The 27873-nt window shown below is 44.8% G+C and overlaps 1 protein-coding gene across 1 annotated transcript; it reads right to left on the bottom strand.

Annotated features, from left to right (window-relative positions):
* Positions 1-27372, bottom strand: FAM174B (family with sequence similarity 174 member B). Its single transcript, XM_054042832.1, has 3 exons — positions 27021-27372; positions 14192-14323; positions 1-4834 (listed from the first exon to the last, which is right to left on the bottom strand). The coding sequence occupies exons 1-3, from the start codon at positions 27311-27313 to the stop codon at positions 4831-4833; spliced, it is 429 nt and encodes a 142-aa protein (XP_053898807.1). The 5' UTR covers positions 27314-27372; the 3' UTR covers positions 1-4830.
* Positions 27373-27873: the final 501 nt, after the last annotated feature.

The following is a 27873-nucleotide window of genomic DNA, read 5'->3' as shown; positions in this document are numbered from 1 at the left end:
TGGATTTACAAGAACATGTTTAATGGCGACAGTTCCTATTGTAACATGAGATGTCCATCCAAACTTGCATTACCATTTTTTTTTTAATGGACGCTTTTAGTCACAAGGGCAAATTCTAAATCAACATTTTCATCAATGGCCTGGTGACTGCACAAAACAGGAATGCGTGGTTCTTACAAAATCACAAATGAAAACAGCAGAAGCAGAAACTGAAAAGAGACATCTTAATTAAGTTCACAATGAAATTACATCATCAACAGTAATTTAGAGGGTACTTACAAAAGTGGCTATCCAAATACACCCCAGCTTGTGTGCTCATTTACTGACATTAAGTCAGTTTGTGCTTGGAATAAAGTCTGATGTATGCAACTTTGTTATAAACTAGAAAGGATTATAAAAAGGGTTTGCAATCATTTCAGCCGTTTGCTGAAAAAGTCACATCCAGTTCCAACTTACTCCTTCTGGTGAGACGGACCTTGTCCCCTGATCCGCTTGCTGAGAGGGCCATATAGGCATGTAATTCTACACAAGTGATTCCTCTCTCTCAGAAGAGCAGACATGGCAGACCCAGAGGGAGAAAAGAGCTGGGGATAGCCTTTGATCAGCTGAGCATTGTGGGCTCTCAAATGGAACCTCCCCAAAAAGAATTATGGTCAGCAGAGTAGAGAGACTGTAACTTGTCACAAGTAGGGTATTTCTCTGTGTTGTGGCATGTTCCAGTAAAAATGACTTTAGTTTACTTGCTCTCTATTGGTTTGATTAAACTGGTACTTAAAGTATTTTGCTGAGTAGTAAGTTAAATTTAACATGCATGTTATACTTTAGTGTTTCTCCATTTTCTATAAAATAAAAATGGGTCTTTAAAAACATTCTCTGCCAAAGCAAGTTTAAGATTATGCAACACAAAGAGCAGCAAACATTGAAACAGGTTACAATCGCAACCAGACTGGAACTCTACAGTGTAAGACACACAGAACATGTATTACTTCAATACAGTGGTTAATGGCTAGCCATTCTTCAACAGAAACCTAAAATTAGATATTCCAAAATCATTTAAGCTATGTTGTAACTAATTACCACCTATAAAAAAAATACTCATATATACACTATAGAGATGAGTTACATCAAGTGCTCTTAAAGTCTTAACTGAAATAAACCTATAGAAATATTTAGCTAGACAAACATCTGAAATCACATATAGTGACCTTTAGATAAGAGGTAAATATCGTCCCATGTTTACAATAGCAATTTAACATCAGGCAAGCATTTAGGTTCATTGACGATCTTGAATGACACTAGTAAAGGTGCCCTGATTTCCTTCATCAGGCACCCCATTTCTCCCCCGGCCTCCAACACCATTAGTGTGTATGTACGTATGTGTGTACACACACACACACACACACACAGGTTTTACCAAAGGAGCCCAAGGGAGTTAGTTGCCCTAATTCCAAAGACAGTTGGGCATCTACATCCTTGGTGCCTTTTGGGGGGGGGGAGAGGGGGAGAGAAAAATCACACTGTTCCCCACCAAAAGGTTCACTGGAGGATTACAGAAACAATCTTGGTTGTTAGCAAGAGGCACGTCAGGCAGACTGCCTCTGACCTACTTAAACTCAGCTGTGCTCATAGGGCCTGACAAATCCCAGAGACAGACTCCCACTGACTTCAGCAAGAGTTAGCTCAGACCCTCTGAAAGACCAGGTAAACTGGAACTGGCCCTTTATTTCCTCCTCTCTCTACATCTGCAGAACCTTGATCTGGTCTTCAGCAGTAAAAAGTGCCCTCGGTCCCAGAAAAGGTTCAGGATACTCCAGACAAGCCATGTCAGACCAAGGACATGTCCTCTGAAGCTCCAGCTGCTCTCCATAAATTCTCCTCTGAAAGGGATGTACAAACACAATGCCATGATGGCTCTTTCACTGAGACAGTAGCCATGCCACCCTCTTTCCCCCTTCAGCAACAAGGTAATTGATGCTTTAACCCATCCTTCTACCCAGTATTGCCATTTTTCACTGCAGGACTCAACCTGCCCAAGAACTTCCCATAACTCAGCTCTTCTTCGTAGTGCTTCACCAACTCCAAAGGGACATCACATTGCCTACTGAGAGCCAGCTAGTCCATTTCTGTAATATGCTGTCTTGAAAGTGTTCCCAAGCCATAGTGTGTCATCCTAGCCTATGGGCCTCTTGCAGTTCCTGCAATCCAGAACTCAGTGTGCTTGGACCTACCCATATCAATTTCTCCACCTTTTACCTCTTAGCTGCTACATTAAATATTGCTCAATAACAGCACCATGGCGTGACTTGAATTTACTCCATGATAAAAGGATAAAACCAGTATATTGATATTGTCTGGATGTCTAATATTAGTTCTGCCGTGGGAACTTTCCAACAGGGGTCAGCTGTAAAGCCTTTGCCGAACACACACTCTTGGTAGAGTTCAGATGAAAGCACAATTGCACCAAAGAATTTTCCACCACCACCTTTTATTGACTTCCAATTGCCTTGGCTCCCTCTTTTAATGCACGATACGATTCGCCACATTGCTCCGTACAGCATGGGATTCTCTCCCAAAGTGCATTAACAGTCTGAAAAGTGACAGCAGAAATCCCATCAGGAGGTTCCTTTGCATTCTGTGTGTCTCCCAGAGCAAATTTGCTCCAAGTCAACAGAGGCCAGTTTTGCTAACTGCCAGTGCTGGAAACTCCACCTGGGATCTGAAAACGCAGCTGGGTTCTGCCCATCGTGTTGTCACTAGCAATAACAATTCCACCCTAGGAACTCAAAAGGTTAGCCAAGGATTCATAAAGCAGAATGGAATCCAGTTCCCGCCTCCAGAGCTGTGTAAGCTCTGCATAGTCAATATGAATACAAATGCACAGGCCAATAAAGCAAGCAGATATGAAATCAGACACACGGGAAGTAGATCTGTTGAGTATGAAGGTGAACATTTTACTCTGTCACTTTTCTGACCAATGCTACACTTTAAAGAGGAAAGCTGGAGTGGCAAAACACTCTGATTTAGCAGATGGTGAGGGGAAAGGAATTTAGAATGCTGGGACTACATCAGTCAAGGATTCAGAAGGACACCACCAAACTGCACTGTATACTCGTCAGAAGACGGCAACAATTTTGCTTGTGTCAATGCAAGTGGTTATTGCAGAACACAGAGTCCTTCTTGCGAAGAGCCAAAGTGGAGTGAAGAGTGCAGCATCTATGCCAGGCTGTTTCAGGGTGCAAGCCGTGGGAGTGCTCCGAACAGGTGAGAGTAGTATAACCTACTGTCATAACCACCAATCAAGAACTTCAGAATGCATTATCATGGGCAGCCTTTGAGCAGTCATTACAGAGAGGCAGCTTTGCAACAGACTCTTAGCAGTCACAACCCACCAAGCAAATGTTGGTACATTCCCAAAACAGGAGGTAATTTTAACATCATAAAAGCAAGAGAGGCTCCAGATGGGTTAAAATCCCAAAGTAAAAGGGTATTTGACATAAATATTGGTAGAACGCACAATAAGAGAGTCAATATGTCAAGCAAAGCTCATCAGAACTGCAGCTGCTTTTCAGAAACACCATAAAACAGAGCAACTATGCTAATAACTTTGAACTCAACAGAGCTTTCAAAGAATGGCACCGAATTTATGCACAGAACTCATAGGCTATGGATCTTAATCAGCCTAGATTACAGATATTCTAGTTTTTTATAAATAGCCATCCCACAGCTCTACCCTCCACCATGTAAAGCACTGCAGATAGCAAGGGGAAAAAACATATCTTAGTGTAATATAGGATTTGGCAGCCAGCCGGGGGTGGTGGTGGGGATTTCCAGTTTGGTGCAGATAGGATTCTTTGCATGAGTGCTTCCAAGCGGGGGCAGGGAGAACCAGTGTTCTCTTCCTGCAATTTAACAACTGCATATCAGATCTTTTGTAAAAAGATTGATTAAAAATGTGATTAGCAGAAGAGTTACAGCAAGGAGAGGACACAAGATAGCAAAAAATGTAGTGTCTTACTTCCTATGAAGGGCGGGGAATTACAAAAATAGATATCTATTTCCTCTAATCTAAGATTCCTGTAGTACAGTATTTGCCTAGTTTTTCTGCTTCCCTATGGTCTCATGTTATTTAAGTAAGTCTGACCTGCGCTCTATTGGAAAAGGAGTACATCATTATACGAGGGTTTAGTGCAATTGTTAAAAATCAGTAGCAAGTCATTACAATTTTTTACAACAGTCACAAAATAAAAAAAAATAATAATAAAAAACCCAACACCACACACACTGTAACATTTCAGCACAGTTTCAGCCACCAGCCTTCACAGAGATGGGCAAGTATTTCTCTAGGCCCAGGATCATACAATTCCAAGTTTTTAAAACACAAGATCTGTTTAACAGAGACCAAAAGTATCGGATTCAGCTTTTAGAGAAGAAAGTCTTTTGGGGTCTGATTTGGGGGGTAGGGGGGTTCCCTCCTTTTACAAAATGTATTTGGACCAGTGAGTGCTGAAAGTCTATACACAGTGCTGTATTCACCCCATATGCTTTAGCAACCCCACAGCCTCTTCAAGCAACAGAGCAGAGTCTACGAGGAAGATCTCAGGTCATTCTACTGTGGAAGTGTGGAAACTAGGAGTTTAATAGTGATATTTTGGGCAGAGAATCAAACACCCCGCTGCTGTGTGCTGTATAAATAACATCACGGCGGAGGCAATGTTTGTTTTGGTTTCAATATTGCAGAGATGAAAGCTTCTCCTTCACAGTTAAGGCTTCAGCAGGGCTCTCGACAGCGGACTGACTTCTCACAGGGAACCAGCGATCCATCGAACAGCTTTACCTGGCAAGGAAGAGAGCCAGGGAAAAGAATCAGTACTGTCAGAGAAACTTTGTTATTAAATAGATCATATGCAACTATGGGGAATTTACATACAAGGGGGAAAACGAAAACCACCAATACTATCCACCACTGGGTTCCTCAAGCAGGGGTTGATTTCTGTGGTGATTTTGGTCACGGACTTGATTTTCTGCATGTGGAAATTAGCCAGAGCAGTCTGAGCAACAGGCAAAGCTCAGGGATAAGAATTAAGTCAATCACAGCCACAGTCCAAAACAGAGAGGGCTGCTGTCCTGGAATGAGCACCCCTCCGAGAAAGGAAGTTTTCCCCAAGCAACCGGTTCACCTGGGGTCCTTCTGCAAGCTACCCAGACCGTTTTCTTCTTGGAGCCCTCATTGCCCCTCCCTCCAGCACACACTCATAAGGTAAAAAAGGGAAGAGACGCAGCTGCCTCAGCAGGGGTTGTTACAGCAGACAAGAGTCAGGAGAACTTTTAGGTACAACTGCAGCACTTATGCATATTGAGCCAAGGAGCCTCTGTGCTCAGCACTGATTTTTACAGCATATCTAGCCCAATGGGGAAAGAACACCGGCTTCAAAAATGCCTTTTGGCCCCTTGGCACTGGCAATCCACAGCAGCACCTGGCCAGGAAACCCTTAAGAGCGGCACCAACACTCCAGGCAATTTGTTGTATTTATAGTAAGCGACTGAAGGAGTTACTATGATTTTCACCCCTTCCCATGAGAATAAATGATACAGAACCTTTACCCACTTTGCCTCCTGGAAAAAAAAAACCCAACGACATTTAAACAGCCTAGCATTCACCTAGCATCATTCAAAAAAGGCCTCCGGCTTTCACTTGCAAGAAATCTGTTATAGCCACTCTCCGGAGACCAAACACCTTGCTGTAACAAGCACACAGTACAGCGCTCCAGTCTAGGCTGAACATGCAATTTAAGCTCTGGCAGGGATATATTCTGTGGAGAGCGATTAATAGCATATATTCTGCATTATTTACTGATAAGGCGGCCCCATACCTCTCAGCCACAGCAAGGCCTCTGGGCCCTAGAATTTTGATGATGTTTTAAATTACCTCATGAAAGGAACATTTTGCAGAGGGTGGTAAGTCCAGGCTTCCTAATGTGGCACCAACCTTTTTAGCACCAAGGCCTACACGCTCCCCGAGACCAAGGTGCAGGTTGTACTAGACACCTTCACCTATGCTTCACCTATCCAGTAAAGCAGCCTGTGCTTACACTATTGCGCTCTGGTTGAAGCTAGTTATACTGACAGTTGAACAAAAGCCCCACTTGCTCACTGTAGCACCCCAGATATGTAACTGCAACATTATTACTAGGCAACACTTTGGAAGATACCACATTTCTAAAACGCCTCTCATTTTCACTGCTGCTGTTAAAAGGAAAAATGAGCATCTATACTGAAAAACTGAAGAATATCAGCTAATTTTAGGAGAGGGGTGGAGGGTTTGATCAGACCCAGGAAATGTTTGTAGTTTTAAGTATTTATTTTGGGGATCTCAGACACCTGGCTTCAAAATTCCATCTCTGGCTTTTGCATTCTGCCTCTTCAAGTCCCCTTCCATCCCTCCCATTATTCTACCCTGGGTTCTTATATGGCACCCATCACTGTGGGATCCAAGCACCTTGCAGAGATGATAGTTCCAGCTGGACAAGTTTCACCAATGGAAGTAATATATGGCTACAATGCTCTACCCTAGAAGCAGCTGCATTTCAACATGGACCGAAGAATTCACCAAACATCCCAGCTCTGAGGTGCTTTGGGATCCTTCAGAACATGAGGTGCAGTATTTGTTCAGTAATTTTTTAAGTGTTCTGGTGAAGCTGACATGAAACTCTCCCACTGGATTAGAGGACAATTAATGATTTTAATAACCCAACATTTTTAATTCCCTTTGCAGAAACAATTCTTTTTGTTAGTGTTTTAATTGACTTTTTCTCTAGTTACGCTGCTAGACAAGGAAAGGGAGCTCTGCGCTAGAGTCTGGAAGTGTTTGTACGTTGCCTATCATCTCTACTTCACTGCTCTACTCTTGGCTACGAGGAGTGCACAAAAGTTACTGAACAAAGGGTTTCACAAATGGGGGCCAAATCCTAGTGGAAGACTATGAAAGTATGAAAGTTTCCACTCCCTGTGTTGGTGGGAAGTGCTAAATTCGCAAACAAGAGTAGAAGGTTTAAATGAGAGTATAATTTTTTTTAAAAGGCGGAAAACAGATGGGTCCAGAGATGGTGGGAACCCAGTCTTCCACTCCCACCACTGCAAAGGTGCACCTTAATGCAACCCCAACAATGCCATGGCCCGAGTTTCACTGGTATTACCTGTCCTGGTCACTTAATAGGTTTATCCATTAGTTTTATCATGGTGGCTTACACACACACACACACACACACGACACCTGTCCACCAGGAAGCAAACCAACAAATTAATTTCACACAGGCCACAGAGCTATTAAATGGTGATAACTTGTGGTCATTAGCAGCATGGGCTAGATTTGAATCAGTGATCATGAAACAAAAGGCTCCATATTCATTATCCATCCTCTCATACCTGCCAGCCAATTCTTGAATTTTTAGCGTAATTTTTTTTATTAAAAAAAAAATATACAAAAACACAATTCCAGAGTAGTAATTGTTTCTATGAGGCTTTCAAGCATGTATTATTTCCCAAGTGGTTTTGCATCTCTGCTTTATGGCAGCCTGTGCATTACACTTTTCAGACTATTGTCACACGGAAGCTGCGCTCTCTGGATTAGAGAAGATGTTTACAGAACCACTTCCCCGCTTCTGAGACTGCAGGAGAATCTAATCCAATAAATGTACGCTTCTGTCTTTGTCACAGGCAGCCAGTAGCTTTAGCAGCCATAGACAAGACAGCCACAGACCGGATTCGGTTTGGTTAAGGTTTTTAGTGGTCTAATTATCCAGCTGTGCAGCTGAAAGGTGGTTATTGTTCACTGTTGCATAGCCTGAGGGGGTGGATTTTACCAACACATCCGTTGTGGCAAGATGTTAAAGATGCAGGGGAATCCTAAAGTAACTTTCAGACAGCAGCCCAATTTACACCATCTGCCACTTCTCAATGGCATGTGCAGGGCTAGAAACCACTGCACATGGGGACAAAGCATCAAACGAAGAAAATGAACCGCATGAAAACAATCCGACTTGTGTGCCACTTCTCCCTTGCTGCCGATTCTACACAGCAATTAGCTTGCAGTTAGAATGCTGTTTGCATGGGGGGAGGGGAGAACAATCTCAATTATGCTCCAAAATATGGAAGCAAGTGAAGAAGAGATGTAAAAACAGATCTTGCCTACATGTTAAATACAGATTTAGTCTATGAACCCAAAATATGCGGCTAGTTATTTAGGGCTTCCGAACATCAAGTGAATCAGAAGAGTAATTTCATATTAACACAGCACGAATGCCATTACGATTGAAGAAGAGTGCCAGGACTCACTCAAAGATATTCCAAGCCAGCTGGAGAGATCTGCCCAGTTGCCATCTTAATGAGACCACCAGATATTTGAAAGTTATGGTCTTGCTTTGGCACATCCCAGTAACATGTAGGGATACCAGCAGTATACCTTGCTGGTACATACAAGCCAATATGCCATTCTGCATTACTGCCTGTTAAACAAGTTCTCTCTCTCCTTTTGCATTCCGACCCTTTGTGCAGGGATTTCTGTCTATGTGAAGTGCTTTGGACTCCTCCTCAATCAGGGGCGGCTCCAGGCACCAGCGCACCAAGCGTGTGCCTGGGGCAGCAAGCTGCGGGGGGCAACCTGCTGGTCGCCGTGAGGGCGGCAGTCAGGCTGCCTTCGGCAGCATGCCTGCAGGAGGTCCGCTGGTCCCGCGGTTTCGGCGGCAGGTACGCTGAAGGCGCGGGACCGGCGGACCTGCCGCAGGCATGTCGCCGAAGGCTGCCTGACTGCCATGCTTGGGGCAGCAAAATACATAGAGCCGGCCCTGTCCTCAATGGACGTACTAAAGAAAAGCAAGGTCAAATGAATCAGACATTCCTCTCTCCTTTTCCAATGTACACGGTCAGGCCTCTGCAGTTCAACATCCTGGATGTAAGTGTGAATCGAGGAAGCTAAATAAATAAATAAATTCATGGAGATATCCTATCTCCTAGAACTGGAAGGGACCTTGAAAGGTCATCGAGTCCAGCCCCCTGCCTTCACTAGCAGGACCAAGTACTGATTTTGCCCCAGATCCCTAGGTGGCCCTCAAGGATTGAACTCACAACCCTGGGTTTAGCAGGCCAATGCTCAAACCACTGAGCTATCCCTCCCCCCAGACAGATAATCTCATATGCTGCTTTGAAGCCAGAAGGGATTTTTGAAGGTTGTAGGTTTGTGGGCTACCTCTGTGAGAAGGTTACTGGTGACCAGAGAACCTAGTTTTCCATGATAAAAAAACAAAATTCTCCAATGAAAAAACAAAATTTCGTGTTTTTCCGCAATTAAAATGAAACGTTGAACTTTAGTTTCCCGAGGCACAATATATATAGGTATCAGTTGAACACAATGTTTTACTGATATACAGCAGAACCCCATTTATCCAAGCCTCCATTATCCAGTTCTCCGTATTAAGCAAACCACCAGCTGCCCACCCAAGTCCCAGCCGCTGTCAGCCCCAGGCGGTGGTGGTTCGGTTAATATGGAGATCTGGATAATGGAGGCTCCTTGGATAAACAGGGGTCTACTGTATATGTTTATTTTTTTCACAAAATGTAAAAACTAAAGATTCTCTGTAAAAACACAAATTCTATGTTTTTCCGTGGCAAATGGATTTCTAGGCTCCCTGGTGATGACAGAACATTACCGGGTTTCTCCTTCCCGCGTAGGATTTCACTATAGCAGAGGGTGACAACATGGCAAGGCCTGCATTAGAGAACCGAACCACTGGCAGTTCAACCAGTAGAACGGCATCAGTATAAATATCATCCGTGCAGCAGGCACACATTAGCCACCTCTGTGCGCTAGAGACCAGTGCACGGCAGAGCAGTAAATAGCGTACCCTTTGCACCACTGAGGCAATTACAGCAGCAATTCCCATCAAGAATGGCACTGCCGCAGTTGAAGACCATATGGTGGCTAGTCTTGCTTCAAGCCATTCTAATCCAAATGGTGGCAAGCTCGCCCATGCACTGTTGGGAGTGCTTGCGTCTGGATAGGTGGTGTGTCATAGGACGCAAGGGGAAGCCAACCAGTGATCAGTAGGCCAAGAGTCTTTACTGCAGACAAGGCCAACATATCCCCAGGTGCTAAAGACTGTTTGAGGAGGGAGGAAGCTGTCCAGAAAAAGAAATGCTTCGTGATAAGCCAATCAGAGACTAGTGGAGTAAAGCTGGAGCACTGCCATGGCTGATGCTAAAGGCACTCTCCCGTTAGCACTCAATTTATTTAAAAATATTAGAACAATAATAAAAAGGAGAGGAGCATGTATCTTCCTGCCCATGGAACGCACTTGTCATGTGACATTATCTGCCAGTCCTCAACCCCGCTCATGGTGGCTCATTATTTCTTGATTCCATTAGCTAATGAGCTGAAACAGCAGTCTCATCCCTTCCCTAGTTCATCAGCCCTGAAGACAAGGCTGCAACTTCACTTAACATGTCAGTGTTATAGCGTCGGCAAGATTTTTTTTGGAGGTGGGGAGAAAAATAAAGCCTTGCTAAAGCAGCAGTTAATGAAGCCTCGTTACACACCATACATTCTGGCTAAATATTCAGAACAGCCTCTTTATTTGTGTAACAATAGAAATACACAGGAAGCATCAAAGTATAGTTGTCCTATTTGTGCAAGATAAGTAAGTGTCAGATCTCCATTTCAGTCTGTTCCTGGCATGCACGTCAGTTATAGTCTGCACTTTAGGTAGCAAACAGCACAAGGCAACCGTTCACTGACGGAACAAGATGCTGGACATGGCACTTGGAATTCCAAGAGTAGCTGCAGTAGTGACATCTTCTAACTGGAATCACTGAGGTAGGGCACCCAGCCAGCTCTTTCTGGAGATCCATCCCCATTTCTCCTTCCTTTGCTAATGAAGCATGGTTAACTGGGGAAAGGTTCTTTTCAGACAACGGATCCTGTTGAGGAATCCTTCCCCTTCACGGTGGGACAGGTGCTGAAACACCCAAGATAAACCCAGCGCTTCAGAAAGAAACCTCTTTGTGACTTTAGTGCTGGTGAAAAAGTAGAAACTGTTTTGAGACGAGATACAATCTTTGATGAGGGTCTAACGCAGATCAGAGCAGTCTGCTAGGCAGAGCACGATCTAAACACGCACAATTCCGAGACCTTGTTACTTTTTATAGTATTCAAATCCTCAGAGAACCTCTCCCCATCTCAATTCTGCTAGGGGATTGATGTTAACTCCCCATAAGGTAGGGCTGTACTGCTGGAGAACCGGACCCACATCCCTGAAGTAGCAAAGCGTTTTGAAAATGCAGAATTTGATATCTGTTGTACTAGGATTTCCACAAGACCAAAGAAAAAGAATGCTGAGGTACAGGATGGTGAACAAAATCTATGGTCGCTGTATCACGTAGGTGGTATTACCTTAAGTACCACACAAAGTGGAGGGGTGTGTGTATGTGTATATGTATTTGACTAGTGAAGGCCCATTTGCACTTGTAAGGGATCCCAAGAAGATTGAGTTCATTTCTGCGAAAGCAGCAGTACAACACGCTCTGGAGAAGAAAAATAATAGTAGAAAACATGGCTACGATTCGCAAGTCAGATTGTTTCCAATGGGCTTGCCTAATGTTTTATTACTGGATGCATTTTCCCACAGCACTACCATTTCCTGAGATTTTTCTCTTCACTGTACTAGGAAAAAATGTCTCCAACCTTGCCCCAAAATGCCTGCAAAGGAAGTTCTCCGGAACTCATCAAGGAGGGTGGAGAAGCAGTAGAAGTGGTCAGAGCAGAAGTAGGTCAAGTTCAGACAGTTCCACTTCCAATTCAGGCTCAAGCAATTCCAATGCATAATCCAACACTCAAGGCTGCCCAAGAGGCAGAGCAACATGCCGTCTATATTATTTATTAAGCACCAACAGCATGCTCAGTACTGCAGAATTCACTGGAAAGCTGCAAAAACAGCGCATCTCAGGGGAGATTTGAAGGGTGATGAGGTGGTTTGGCAGAATTACACCCAGGTGTAAAGCCTACCTGCTTACTGGAACAATGCCCTGCACTTCTAAGGCACCCTTTGGCTGATCATTTGAAGCCACTTTTCCAAGCAGTTAGCACTACATGTCCTTGAAGGGTAGGCAATCACCCCCATTTTACATGAAGGTAAATTGAGGCAGAGAGGCGCCCAGGATCACGCAGCAAGTTAGCAGCAGAGCCAGAAACAGAAGTCAAAATTTTCCCCGTGCAAAACTTCACCTAATTCTCTTATATACTAACATTACCCAGATGTCAATCTAAGGCCTGGATGGTACAAGAGGGGAAAAAAGGCATATCTTCCAGCCTTGAGTAACTCAAACTTATACACTTATATTAAAGAAGTCCTGAATGCTGCTTTTTTACTTTAATCATCATGGCCTTGCTGTTACCTTGTGATTCCCTGTCTGTCTGTTGTATCCACCTATTGTCTTTCCTCAGATGGTTAGACTGTAGATTCTGGGGGAGGGACCATCTTTGAGGGATGTGCATTCGCACAGTACCTAGTACAACAGGACTTGATCTCCAACTGGGGTCTTCAGGCACAACTGCAATACAAACATTGTAACAGAGCTCTAACTCTAAGGCACTGGTTTTACCTCCAACAATACTGTATTTCTCATTTTAAGTATCCAAAAACCATTCTAATTCACTGACCCTGCATGCCCCTCAAAGGTTGTGTTAACAGCAAGCAGGTCATTGTTGTCCTGATCTAGTGTCTGTCTGTGCTACACCGCTTACAACTGCGTTGGTGAAAGCCTGGTAGGAGTAGCAACAGCAGCTCTCTCCAAGAGACCAGCCAATGATTAATTAGGGATGAGCACCAATACAGATAGTCTGTATGGAGCTCCGACAGCTGGCCAAGAAAAGAGTCAGGGGAAGAAGAAACTATTCTGGTTTGGGGGCTATTTATTTACAAATCTCAAAACGACTGACTCACCATCATTCTTCGCCAGTTCCCTATCCCCAGCTAACTCTTAGAGAGAGATTTATTTCGTTATTTTGAAAATTACCAAAGCAAAACACAGCACCATATGCTTAAGTGCCCACTAAGTGCCCCTTGGAATGAACGCGCTGCTTCCCCCATCTCCAGAACTAGGAGTGTGTGGGTGGGCATTTGTGCACGGGGAGGACATGAGCAAGTCTTTGACAAGCTCCTAATTATGTGTTGCCTGGATTCAGATGCAGCCTTATCATTAGCAGAGCTTTTCCTAGCCGAAGCACCACGGATCTTGGGCTGTCTCTGTTTGGAGAAGAAACATGACTCTTGTGCTGTCACCACTCTGAGGCAAATAAAAATAAGAGATTCAAATACACTGACGTCATAAATCAGAGAGTCCAAGAGCCCGCCTGCACTGAGAGGCTGCTATAAATTCTGCAACAGGACAGGCACTGAAAACTTTGGGCTGTCAAACACTTTAAAAAAAAAAAAAATTGGTAATGATTTTATGCTACCGAGTGGGGCCTGATTGACAGTGCTGGCGACTGAAGCCCTCTGTTTATCACAGAGCAGATACAGCAAAGGCATCTGCAAAGCAAGCTTCCCCAACACCAAGTCCTGCCAGCGTGCCTCAGACCCAGAGATGCCCAAATCAAGAGACCATTAGTGAAAGCTTGTCAACTTTCCACAGCCACGTGGGGGAAGAGAAGCAGCTCTAGATTGATAGGGCCTGACCCTACCCAGATAGTTTATGAAGAGCACCAGATGTGAGCTAAGCGCTTGTACACACAAATACAAGTACAGGAAGAATGCAACTTCCCCAATCAGCTACAACATACAGAGGAAGGATGAGGGATGGGATGCAACAAGCAGCAAAGGATTGAGCAGGGAAGTTCAGCCCATTAACCTTTGTCAGTTCTAGACAGTTTTTTGTTTGGGCACATCTCTTCTGTTGGCACTTCACTGCAGGGAGGACTAGGGCTTTTAGGCTTGTTGAAAATTGCATGCTTTAAGGAGGAGCAGACTGGGTTTCAGGTGCAGGGACCATGGATAGAAGAGTGGTGGAGCTTTTGTGGATTGAAGGGAAGAACAGAGAAGGAGCTTAGCCTTGACAAGGCATTGTGAGCATGCAGGAAGAGCCGTCCACTCAGCTAACAGAACCCAGGAAGCAGCCTTTAACCAAGACCCACCCATGTCAGTACCTGTATTTCACATCAAACACTGTCGAGTCTTCATCATCATCCTCATCTTCGTTCAGAGGGGCCATTTCTACTCGCTCAGCCGGGGTTGTGATTATGTCGTACTTCCGTGTCTTCTTAATCCTCTTGCCAGACCTGAAACAAAGAAAAGGGGGGGGTTCACTCTGAAAGTGTTCCCTAGAGAAACGGCTAGGCTGTTACACACCTGTTCTATATACAGCCCGGACTGCTGAGACCTACCCTGACGCAAAGTCTGTGGAGCCAGTCCCTCCTCCTCTCCACCACTTGTACCCATCACTGAAGAGCTCAATTTCCTGTCAGCTGTAATCCAGATCAGTGTCAGTCTTTTAGTTTCTGAGGCACAGCCACTGATCCTTGGGTGTGCAGGGCAAATCGCTGGCACAGCAGCTCAGAGCCCCCTCCTGCCATGCTCAATGAGTCAGACAGAGGCTTAATCAGAGGAGGCAGCCGACAAGTTAACTAACATCTTTAGATGAGAAAAATCACGGCAATCCGGCTGCCTCAATGTCTACCAAGCTGACAGGGGTTCAGAGAAGAGTTACAAGAGGACTGGGCATCTGAGGTAACATTTACGAGTGGACAACCTCCTCTACCTTTTTTGGACACCAGAGTGAAGTTTCCAGACACTCCCCAATACAGCCAGTAGTTTCACTTGAGCAATTTTATACTCACTACTGTGCAAACGTCATGAAAAATCACTGGCCATGTTTTAACATTTAGCTGTAGCCAATGTCCTTCCGCTTAACATAATGCTCAATTTCTTTTGTAGCAAGGATGCTTATACACCTGTGCGCCCTTTATTCGTTAGACTCATTTTCCAGAATCTACTTACATTAAAATAATTTTGACATAAAAAACCAAAATGATACAGAATATGGTACTTAACTTGACACTGTCTCTTTAACTCAAAGCACTTGTATTATACAGGCTCTTTTTATTCCACAGTTTAATATCCATTAACCCAAGGTCTCACACTGCTCAGACATAAGCCTGGGTTTGTGTTGGTTACACTGGTTTGTGCTTCACTTATATTGCATTTAAATAAAGAAGCTGCTTTTGGGGGATATGGGGAAGAAACGAAGAGCTTAGCATAATTGCTTGCACTCTGGAAATGGTTTATCCAACATAATGCAGACTATTTCCCCTGTAACCCTTTGTTTAAAAAAAAAAATAGACTGAAAATCTGCAAGATGATAAAGGACAGCCAAATGTCTGGAGAATTTCCAACTATTAGTCCAGGAACATTAACAGGTCATGAAAACATTCCTGCTGTCCAGAAGTCTCACCCTGACAAATCACACAAGATGAGTTGGGGTTGCCATCACTTGAAATCTTTAATCCAAGGCTGGATATCTTTCTAAAAGATATGCTATAGCTCAAACAAGAGATATAGGCTTGGTGCAGGAATTATTGGGGAATATCCTTTGCCCTGTGTTATGCAGGTCAGATAAGATCATCATAGGGTCCCTTCTGGCCTTGAACTCTATACACGATCAAGAAATATCTGATGTAAAAGGCCTCTGAGGATAGCATCATTTTTGGGCATTGGTCCAGGACTAAGTAAAGCAAGCCCCAGACCTTGGGGTAATGCAATTTTCATTTCCTGAGCATTCTAAGGACTAATTTGCATCAAAAATGTCAAGAAACTCTCATGGTCCAAGCTACACTGTAACCATCTGTGCTGTATCACATCAAGCAGAGCACAGAGTGTTTTATTCTATTATCCCATCTGTTAAAACAAGTCATTTCAGACCCCACCCAGTAGGGCCTTCCTAACCAAACACCTGATAATCCTCACAAAAACACCTGGCAGTCTCACTCCATTTTTCAGCTAATACCTAACAGCAAAGTGACGCAGTGAGAAGAGATGTGTGTTGAGATCTCATCTTACAAGGAAAGCTTTGCTTGTACAAGAGAACATTTACTCAGACAATATGAAGTGTCATCACCATTAAAACTAAACTGCACATTCCTCAAGGTGAATGAGGCACTTTCTACAATTGAATTAGTAAGTGAACAGCCATGACAAAACAATCTCCCATGTGTGCACATGAATTAGCAAGGCTACACTGGATTGCATGTTAAAGGAACAGGTCGTTTTTCTGTCTGCAATCAGACCTACTTTTGCTGCAAGACATCAGTTCTCATCTCCTACAGAGGCAGATACCGCTTATTTCGGGCAACTACTGAAAGAACATTGTATTATTTAAAGACCGTTATTTGCCAGTAGCTGAGTCGTCCTACTTTTCTATTTCTCTATTTAGTTAGCATTTAAAGAGAACTTGCAAAGTCATCGTCACGAACGTGACAATAGTCACTTAACGGTAAAGCTGGATGGAAAATGGAAAACAAGTTTTGTAGAAATGTTCTGATTTTAGCTGAGATGTAGGTGCAAGTATCTTGTCATGGAGCAGGCAAGGGCTCTTTCATTCTCTCTTCTTTCAATTAATTCCTATTTATTTGGTTAACATCATTATTGTTAACCTGCAGTCCCAACAGCCAGTACACACACACTTGTTTATGAAACCTAGAGAATTTTTTTGTCTGGACAACAAAAAACTTTGAGACAAACTATCTTTAAATGGAAACCTTTCAAGTTTCCCATACTAAATGATTTCTTCAGATGGATTTTTGCCCAATCTGTTTCCTATAGCACTGGACATACGTATCCCTGATAGTATCTCGTTAATCATCAGCAATAACGAGACAAAAGAAAAAACACAAACACTACACACTGGGTGGGACAAGATACCACATATCAACTGTATGTATAAGCACAGTAGCACAAGACAGGAACTAGGGAATGTTAACATTTCACAACCTTTGGAGACCTGTTCCAAAGGGTCAGAACTTGTTAAGGGCTCATGGGTGAGAACAGGCCATGGCTTAGTTTAATAAAACAAATGTGTTTGGGGGACTAACAAGAAAGAATATTAGGGGCAGCAATTAGAGCAGTGGTTCTTAACCTGGGGTGCACGCATCCCCCGGGGGTATGAGATGCCCTTTGAGGGTGCGAGACATGCTAGATTTTTTTAGAAGGTAAATCATTGAAAACACAAATTAAGCACAGGCACGTAAGTACAACTACTTTGTTTCATCAAACCTATGTATTTATTAACATTATACATTTTTTAACAATTACTGTAATATACAACCAAAAAATGTATCTAGGTTTAAAGAACTGACCTACTTCAACGATTTTTGATAAGGGGTGCAAGAACTTTTTTTTTTTTTTTTTAAATATGGAGATATACCAGTCTCATAGAGCTGGAAGGGACCTTGAAAGGTCATTGAGTCCAGTCCCCTGCCTTCACAGCAGGACCAAGTACTGTCCCTGACAGATTTTTGCCCCAGACTCCTAAATGGCCCCCTCAAGGATTAAGCTCACAACCCTGGGTTTAGCAGGCCAATGCTCAAACCACTGAGCTATCCCTCCCCTTTGAGAACCAAAGAGGTACAGGCTGCAGTAGAGGTTAAGAACCACTGAATAGAGCATATTCCTTGCATACTGATAAAATCAAATACCCCTTGCATGAAAGACCCCGTGGTAAAAGGTATTCATGCACAAGGCTTTCAGCACAGGAGATCTGACTTCCAATGAAAAGTTAAAAGTGACTAATGCTTTCATGGTTAGTCCCTACACCTCAAACTGCTACCCCTAAAGTTAGCAGGCCGGATCAGAAGATGCTCTGTTCGGGATGGAGATGCACTCACTACAGAGCTGAGCAGGTGCTGGGGGGCCTACCCAGAGACAGCAGGTGTTCACCAGCAGAGCCAGGGGGATGTCCAAGGACTACAAGAACAGAAGGTGCCACCGCAGATCTAGACTGAAATGCATTGCCAGAGCTGTGGAGGGGTGGGCAAAATTCACTGTTCTATGTTAGGAAGGAGGTCAGACTAGATGACCATAATAGTCCTTTCTGGTCTTAACATTTACCAATCTATGAAGCTTGCGTAGCATCTTCACAAGCTTCAAACAGCTGTAGCCAGTGCCAGTACCCTCTCATTTTGGGCCCACTACTGATCCTGTTAAAGCCAACAAGAAACTCATTAGCTTTAACAAGAGCAGGATTAGGGGGCATGAAATGTATTTAAAACAAGGAGAATAATGGTGAGACCAACTGGACCAACTCAGGAGGATCCAACTCCTAGAGCTCATAAGTTATTGAACCATATCAGTCCTATCCCCGTGCAATCATATTTCTTTACAAGTTAAACTCACAAGACATCACCCTCCATGACAGTGCTCTCGACTCCACAAGAACAAGGATGCACTGCCTGCACGTTTCAGTACAGCTCGGGGAAGGGGTGTTCAATATTGAAACATAGCAAATGAAAATTTGGCTGGGAGAGAGGGAGAAAGTTTATGACTCATGTCAGTCTTTTGACCAGGGGCTGTTTTGGTCAAACACTAGTCATGTGTAGCACTTCATGCTCCTTACTGAAGCATCATGTGGTGGGAGAAATGCATTAGTCAACTCACTAGTTCATTATATACTTTAAGCCTCCAATTTATTTTAGTCAACAACCCTGATGCTCAGAAATAACACTTCTCTTGACCCCACAGAGAACTGTCTCAGAGCTTTCAATCCAGCATTAACACTTCCTGAAGACAGACATGAGAAGGTAGGAGGGGGGATTAAATTATCCTTTCCTATACGCGTGTTTCTCATTTGTAATCCCACCAAAAACAACAGACTAAATCCATTCCTGTTGAAGCTCCAATTAAGTTTTACCAGGAATGAATTGGGCCCAACATAGTTAGCAATAATTGGCTCCCGCAACATTTACAAGATTCCAGATAATAAACCTAAAAGAACTCCAGACTCATAACAAGTCACTGAATGAGAGCTTCATTAATACCGCTGACATTTTACCATTTTCTATCGAACCAGGCTTCTTTGCTCACATGATCATTTTAAACCCTGAAATTAAACCAGAAGCCATTAAGATGAATCCTCATGCATGCTTTCAGGCAGGCATTCATTTTCCTGTAATGAACTGACACGCCACATTTTTCTAACAACCAGCTTCTTGCGATGGAACATACTCATCCACAGAGAACAGAAGCTCTTGTTCAACTTAAATCTTGTTCAACTGCACTAACGATTAATAAGAGGTTTGGAGGCTGGGAAGAAGGTTCTGAAAAATTTCAGGAACATCTGAATGAGATCTTGCCATGATTCAATTAAAAGGTAGTACCTGAAAGTAAGTAAAATAAGACTGAATTTGCATACTGTATATACTACTGGGACCAACATGCACTTCCAAATATAGTTGGTCTTATGAGACTAATATTTCTATTATTCCCATTTTACAGGCACTGAGGCTTGGAGAATTTAAGTGACTTACCTAAATTCATAAAGCAAGAGAGCAGGGAAGCCAGAAATAGGGCTCTCAGACTCCTGCTTTGACCAATAAAAAACACACATCTGAAGAGGGGTTTCCGGTAGGGGTCATACTTGGCTTTTTTTTTCTTTTTCATATAATAGTCTATCAAACAGGGTGGACTGATTTTAAATCAAAGCTATTTAAGTCACCGATTTTCATCATGATTTAAACCAGCAAGCAGGAAGCCTTGATTTAAATTACTGATTTGAATTGTTTTTTGCATTTGTACATTATAGCTGTTTTCTTAAAGATAGGTTCATTCTCTTTGATTGCTAACCAGTAAAACATGTTGATCTGCAACTAAATATAGCCTTTACTCTAAGTTTGGGACTGCTTCTTGCTAACCAGGAGGATACACCATATCTGTACACATTTAAACTTACATTTATTTAGATTCTTAATGTTTACATTTTTATTATGTTAGAAAATGGTACATTTCTTATTTGATTTTTTTAAAAACTTGTGATGTGCCAAGCTCTATTTGGATGGAAATTCAAATTCAGTTAAAAATGCACAAAAATGGCATTTTTAATCAGATTTTAAAAAGCCTTAAATGTGCTGCCTATGTAAGAAAAAGAGATCAAGATCAAAACATGTTTTGTATTTAGAACTAACTTATTTATTAAACAAAGGCAATATTCTCCATAGATAGTGAACTGAACTGATTGTTTCTGGTCACTATTCCCTTTACTGTTTTAGAACTAGTAGATCTCACCCTTTCACACCTAGTTTATATTTAGATTGGCAGAGGAAAAGAAGCTTTCCTGCTTTTTCAATTCCCAACTGGTTTCTTAACTTTGAACTAGTCATTAAACTGAAGTTGAATAAACTGAAATGAAGAACATATTTTCTCTGCAGAGGAGGCGACTGCTGTCAAAAGTTGGTCTAGCACTTTAAACTCTGGTTCCAGGTGTTTAACCAGTGACTTTCACCATTTCAGTGGTCTGACTTTCTTCAAAGTTCAGCAGCAAATGTGTATTATTTTTACTTACTTAATTGAAATTATTTTAATAGATTATAATAAGTTTAGGCCTTAACATAGATTGTCAATTTCAAATTGGGGGTTGGTTATTTTTGTGAAAGAATAAACTTGTATTTAAATAAAAAAAAAATTTTTTTTAAATCCTTGATTTTTATCCGACTTGCTTTCAAAATGATCTATTTCCCTCCAGTAGCTGGCAGCTAGCTGCCCGTGGATTGAAGAAAGGGTTTTTTGGTATTGTACAGTAACCAGTTATAAAACAATTTACACTTAGTCAACTCAGCCTTCTAGTGTAGGTGAGCCTTAGGTGTACAGAGCACCACCCAACAAGGTAGGATAACCAGGTCCTGTAACCTATGACTAGATGATGAGTCAATGTACTAAAATCTCTCTCCTAAAGCACAGCAACGTAGCCAGTTTTGTAGCTATTAAAGAGGTAGGCCTGAGGGAAAGCTATCTAAAAAGAATGAGATTTAGTAGAGAAATCTGAGGCTCAGACGGCAGTGATGTGACCAGAGGTAATTTTGGTCAAAATATTATTGTTCTCTAAGTGGGTAGCGTCTCTCTCAACAGGCAGACCTGTACCTTGTAAACAGTGCTCACATCCAGCTTGAGTCTTACTCATTTCCACACTTTACAGAAGTTCACTGCAAACACTACTGACCGTGGCTGATAACGCCTATTGCCCCATGGTGACACTGCAGTTGCAGTTTGCTAATTAAAAAAAATAATGATAATAATACTTGATAGATTTATCTAATGTCCCAGTGGCTTTCGCATCAAGCAACACAGATAACAGAGTTTCTGACCCCTCATTTCCTTTTTGAGTGTGGTTAACCCTGACAGTTTACTTAGTAAGCGAGGGGCCTAATTCACCTCTGGAGTAACTGCACTGACATCAATGGAGAGGAGGGAGAGAGTTTTAAAATATGGATTCAAAAAGGCAGAATCAAAACATGGACAGAAGCACTCGCTGAAGTAGCAAGTTGTGGAGGATATTTTGGCTTAAGGGTGGGAGAGAAGGAGGTACTCAGCACACACGTGATGCAGAGAAAATACTCCATTCCCCCTGCCATTGGAAGTGGTTGAGTATCCTTTCCAGGCGCATCTCTGAGTCAGCCAGAAAAGGCTGCTATTGCAAACTAGGTGTTGCCTCCTGCTACTGTGGACCATGCTACTTTCACAGCCTGCACAGTCTTGAGCAGTTCAGGGGAGAGGGAGCTGGAATTCAGATCCCTTATGGCAGTGCCAAGCTCTACTCCACTGGGCCCCCCCCCCCATGTCCACTCAGATCAGAACACTTGTAAGGAGGAAGAAGAACAGGTCATCTTTGAAAGCACCCATAAAAGAAAACAGTGTGTTGGAAAGAAAGCAAGGATGTAAGTATCACAAGCCAGTGCCTGTGATAAAATATCTGCTCGCTAACTCACGTCATCGCAACAATCCGTATCTAAAGGGATAATTTACTTGCAGCAAACCAGTGTAATTTCATAGTGACAGTTTAATAAAATATTGGATTTCAACACATTCTGCTTAACAGCAGTCTACAATACTGGTCTCTGCAAGGTTCTTTGTTTTGGGTTTTTTTTAGAAAATAGACATGAACAAAGCTCTTATTTTGATCAAGAAAGGCTTTTCATTTGAGTAAATGTGATCTCTCTTCTGCAACAGAAATGAGAACTCCTCTCCAAACTATTTTACCAGCTGCAAGCTGGAAATGGTACAAACATGCTTGTTGATTTGCTTGTCTTATTTTGTAACTCCGATCAATCTTTGCTTACACACTAGAGGCTGTGTCAGATAAACAACTGCATGGAGAAGTTGAAAGCTCCATTTTCGACGGGAGCCACTGTGTTTATTAAAAGAACAGCAGGAATCTCTCACATACATGAAACGTGCTTTAACTATAAGCAGTCGTGTACAGATGAAATGAGTTTGGCATGGAAGAGTTCAGCAGTGCTTGCCAGTAAAGGTGACTGCAAAGAATTTTCTAAAATAACTGGGCTTGTTCCCCCTTTGGCTTCTGTAGGATGTAGAGCAGGGGTGGGCAAACTGCGGCCCTCCAGACATTTTAATATGGCCCTCGAGCTCCCACCAGGGAACGGGGGCTTGCCCCGCTCAGCTCCCAGAAGCAGTGGCATGTCCCCACTCTGGCTCCTACGCATAGGGGCAGCCAAGGGGCTCCACACGCTGCCCCGCCCCAAGTGCCACCCCCACAACTCCCATTGTCTGGGAACTGCGGCCAATGGGAGCTGCAGGGGCGGCACCTGCAGACAGAGCAGTGCAGAGTCACCTGGCTGTGCCTCTGCATAGGAGCCGGAGCGGGGACATGCGGCTACTTCTGGGAGCTGCTTGAGGTATGCACCGCCCGGAGCCTGCACCCCAACCCCCTTCCCCAGCTCTGATCCCCCTCCTGCCCTCTGAACCCCTCAATCTCAGCCCAGAGCACCCTCCTGCACCCCCAACCCCTCATCCCCAGCTCCACCCCAAAACCAGAACCCCCCAGCCAGAGCCCTCACCCCCTCCCTGCACCAGCCCGGAGACCCCTCCTGCATCCTGAACTCATTTCTGGCCCCACCCCAGAGCCTGCACTTCCAGCCGGAGCCCTCACCCCTTCCCTCACGCCAACCCCCAATTTCATGAGCATTCATGGCCCGCCATACAATTTCCATACCCAGCTGTGGCCCTCGGGCCAAAAAGTTTGCCCACCCCCGATGTAGAGAGAAGACTCAAAAGGCTGGGTTTTCTGCTGCTTTGTTTTTTACCTTGGAAAATATCAAGAATGTCAACCCTGCTTTCTCTTTTTACATCTGGAGAAACTGAGGCAGGGAGGCTGAACTTGCCCAAGGCCAGTTAGTGAAAGAGCTAGATATAGAATTTAGATCACCTTATACTGATTTTACTAGTAGACTATGCTGCCTTTAGTCTGACCCACCCAAGTGCCTAAAATCCGTTCTGATGTATAATCCCACAACAATTTTGCAAGCCTGGATGAGCAGATGATAGTGATGAGAAGAATGATTTTAAAAAGCAATGTTTTATTTGCTTGCCCCTAAACCAAATTACTTGCCATGGTAAGTTGAATCTTGCTACACTGTGCTAGACACTAACACGCATTGACAAATCTTTTGCAGTTTGTTCACTGGGACAGACTTGTGAGATGTCTCAATTTCTAAGGGTTCTCTTATAGAAGGGAACCCTTTAAGAACAGTACTCATGTAGACTCTTCTCATCGGCATTAATAAATTAATATTAAGACCTCAGAAACAGGGAAGAATTATAACAGTTAGCTGGAACAGCCACGTAACTGCAGAAGAGCTGTTTGTGAGTAGGTGAAGGAAGAATTCACAAAATACACCTGTTCAACTAACTCCGTTGCCCAACTTCTTCCTTCTACAAGCAACAACCAACCACAGCTTTCCAGAGAGCAAGTTATATGACTCAACCCTGCAGGTTGTTTTCTTTTGCACATACCTGTAAGAAAGAATTCCTGTTAACTATTGAAGGTTTTGTAGTTTTCCACCATGAAGTCAGAAGTGAACAAACCAGAGCTAAATGCTCTTAGATGAGACTAGAACTTTTCGTTTACTGTATGTACAAAGAGTGCCTAGCACAAATGGACCTGTAGCTGCTACCACCACAGAAACAGTAATTTATTAACATTAATATGAAAGGCTCAGTTTGACACTGGTAAGTTTATTTTCTCCTTCCTCAGCAACAAGCCAAGAGAGAGACCAGCTTTCTAATCAAAGATTTCAAGTATTACAATGTTACTCAGCACATCCTGGTTCCAACCCACTTTCTACAGGAGAGGACAAGGTTGAATGCAATATATTTGCTGGAATTACGCTGCAGAGAGAAACAATATGCCAGGATCCCACCAGGCAGATGCAGACTTCTTGCACATTGCAGAGCTGTGTTCTGCCAAGGCTTCCATCAACCCAACATGCTGTGGATTTGGGGGGAGGAAAAGGGCTGGATCCACTAACCAATCCCCCATTCCCTCCAGTCCATCCAACCACACTGTGCAGCAGCGAAGGTTAATGTAGCACCCCAGCTGCACAAGCGGCCACAGAGTGGTTCCACGGCCCGGAACTCCATTTAATCCTAATTCTTGGGGACAAAGACCGAATCCAGCCCATTTATTTGGGCTTTATCCTAGGGCTGAACTCTGGCCTCAGCATTAAGCAAAGCTTTATCTCATTTGTACACTCCAGTTGGGTATCTGCACACACATGCAAAAGAGACACCCTTTGAAAACTTGACAGAGTGAGCCTACTCCCTGCTGCACCAGAGGAAACCTACGCCCAACCTAAATTACTGCCCTGTAATGTTTGCACCCCATTTTTCTGCTGAGTTTGTTTTAAAATGGGGGTGGAAAACACACTCAGGGAAGTTTGGGGTTTTTTAATGACCCCTCCAGTATCTCTTTCAAAGTTATAGCAGTTTCCTAACAATACAAATGGATAAAAAAATATATATGTTTTATCCAAAGTACGGTGTTCACGAAGGGATGTCAACAGAGTCAAATGTGAGCGATCAAGTCCGATAAGGGCTGGAGTTTCAAAACCTACAGACAAGAGTCTCCTGTCACTTCTCTGATCATTAAAACTGGACAACATACACACAAATAGGCAGACATGCTATCAATGAAGGGGTTTTATTCCTGGTGAACACTGGATGAAATAAGTTACCTCCAGTTATACAATTGCATACCCTTATATGCTTCCCTGCATTTCCTTCACTCTAGCACTTACAATGACATAACCCTGTGGATGTTCAAACAGTCTACCAAAATCACAAAGGAAATCAGGGTGCCAGATATATACCAGGCAGTGGAAGGCAGGGAGTTTTGCCTGACGCACTGTACCTGGCCCATAAGGCAGCAGTTGACATTTAGAGGTTATTGAGGACTATTGGGAAATCTATTTTCAAGTCAGAGCTCGAGTCTTTGCTCCGCCCGCCTGGACACTATGCTTTACAGCACATGAACACTCATATTATGGCAATTACACCTCTACCCCGATATAACATGAATTCAGATATAACGCGGTAAAGCAGCGCTCCTGAGGGGGGTGGGGCTGCGCACTCCGGTGGATCAAAGCAAGTTCGATATAACGCAGTTTCACCTATAACGCAGTAAGATTTTTTGGCTCCCAAGGACAACGTTATATTGGGGTAGAGGTGTATTTCAAGAGCGCTTATTCATGTTTTAACTAATGAAACAGAACAATACTTCTTCCTTGAGAACTAATATATAGTGCTCTTCAAAGAGCCGGGAACAAACAATTCAAAGGTATAAGCATTCTATTTTCCATTCCCTTTCTGGCCAGCGGATCTAGGACATTTTACAAACTACATACAGTAGGCCGGGCTGGCCAAAACTTGCCTTCTCACCCACTTCCATCCCCTCTGTGCTGGGTGCCTTTACTCCGGAGGAAGATGCACTTCAGCTTTTCTGGCTTTAGGCTGTCTACATTACCACCTACATTGGCAAAACTTATGTTGCTCAGGGGTGTGACTATTCCACCCCGGAGCAAAATAAGTGACGCCGGTATAAGTGCTGATGGGCACAGCGCTACGGCAGCAGGAGAGCTTCTCCCGCCAACATAGCTTTTGCTGTTCACGCGGGTTGGGTTTTTTATGCCAACAGGAGAGCTCTCTCCCAACAGAGTGTCTTCACCAGATGTGATGCAGCGACGGAGCTATATCGGTACAGCTGCGCCGCTGTACGGGTAGTCATGGCCTAAGAGAAAAGGCCATGGGAGCTTTAACTTCTCCATGGACTGGTCAGGGACCCACTTTTTCAGGTCACATCCCAGAGATCCTCACCCACAATCTAGAAAGGTGACAGTGCTACTGTGATCAAGGGCCTCCAGGGCATATGCCAGCCCAGCACTGACTCACCTTACTAGTCATGTGCATATAAGGCCCAGGAAACCTCTGGAAACCATCAGCAGAGAGACACTCTGTTAGCGCTACTGGGGACAGAGAGGAGCCCCCCTACCTGGGGTGTACAGAGAGCAGGGCCCCCCTCAGGCTCCAGGGGGGCAGAGCCCCCCTACCTGGGGTGTACAGAGAGCAGGGCCCCCCTCAGGCTCCAGGGGGGCAGAGCCCCCCCACCTGGGGGGTACAGAGGGCAGTGCCCCCCTCAGGCTCCATGGGGGGAGAGCCCCCCACCTGGGGGGTACAGAGGGCAGTGCCCCCCTCAGGCTCCATGGGGGGAGAGCCCCCCCACCTGGGGGTAAGGAAAGCAGTGCCCCCCTCGGTCTCCATGGGGGGAGAGCCCCCCCCCACCTGGGGGTACAGAGGGCAGCGCCCCCCTCGGTCTCCATGGGGGGAGAGCCCCCCCACCTGGGGGTACAGAGGGCAGCGCCCCCCCTCCCGGCGAGGATCCCCCCCCCCGCCCGGGTAGCGCCCGCCCCCGCCGGCCGGTACCTGCAGACCCGCAGCAGCAGGCAGCCGATGAGGCCGGCGCTGAGGACACACGCCCCGATCACCGCGGCCTTGAGCGCGGACAGGTCCCGGAGCAGCGCGGGCAGGAGGCTGACCTGGGCGCCGCTGTGGTTCCCGGGGGCGCCCAGAGGCTCCGGCGGCGGCCGGCTGGCGTTGGCGGGGCCCTGCGCGGCCAATGGCGGCCCGGGCGCGGGGGGCTCCCGGCGGCCCCGGACGGGGAGCGCGGCCAGCAGCAGCAGGGCCGGCAGCAGGAGCAGCGGGGCGGCGAGGCGCATCCTGCCCGGGCTCCGGGCTCTACTCCGCCTGCGACACCGCGCCCGGCCCCAGGCTCAAGGAGCAGCTCCCCGGCGCGGCGCCGCCTCCCGGCCGAGCCCGCCCACCCGGGACCCGGCCCCACCCCCGCTCTGAGCCGCGCGGCCCCCCCTGCACGGCCAGCCCCAGCCCTGCCTCCTCCCGCCGGCCCTGCGGGGAAAGGGGTCGCGCTATACAGCCCATGGGGTGGGGGAGAACCAGCCTTCTGGGGGACCCCTGTGCGGGCCTACCCCCCCCCCGCAAAGACACAGCCCTGGGAGGGACCCCTGACCCCCCCAGTTCCACAGCTCCCAGCCAAACTGCAGACTGACCCCTCAAACCCACCCCCATGAGCTGTAGCGTGCCCTCAACCCCCAGAGATGCAGGGAGCCCCACTACCAGGCTCCATGGGCATTTGGTATAAAGTTAGGGGTGCCAGTTTTGGTTGGATGTATTCCTGGAGGTTTCATGACATGACATAATCTTCCATTAAAGATTAATCTTTAATTCCTGGAGAGTCCAGCACAATCCTGGAAGGTTGGCA

The sequence above is a fragment of the Malaclemys terrapin genome, chromosome 10 (assembly GCF_027887155.1).
Source record: "Malaclemys terrapin pileata isolate rMalTer1 chromosome 10, rMalTer1.hap1, whole genome shotgun sequence".
Lineage (NCBI taxonomy): Eukaryota > Metazoa > Chordata > Testudines > Emydidae > Malaclemys > Malaclemys terrapin.
Note: the sequence above shows the minus strand (reverse complement) of the source record. Positions and strands in the feature narration are given on the sequence as shown.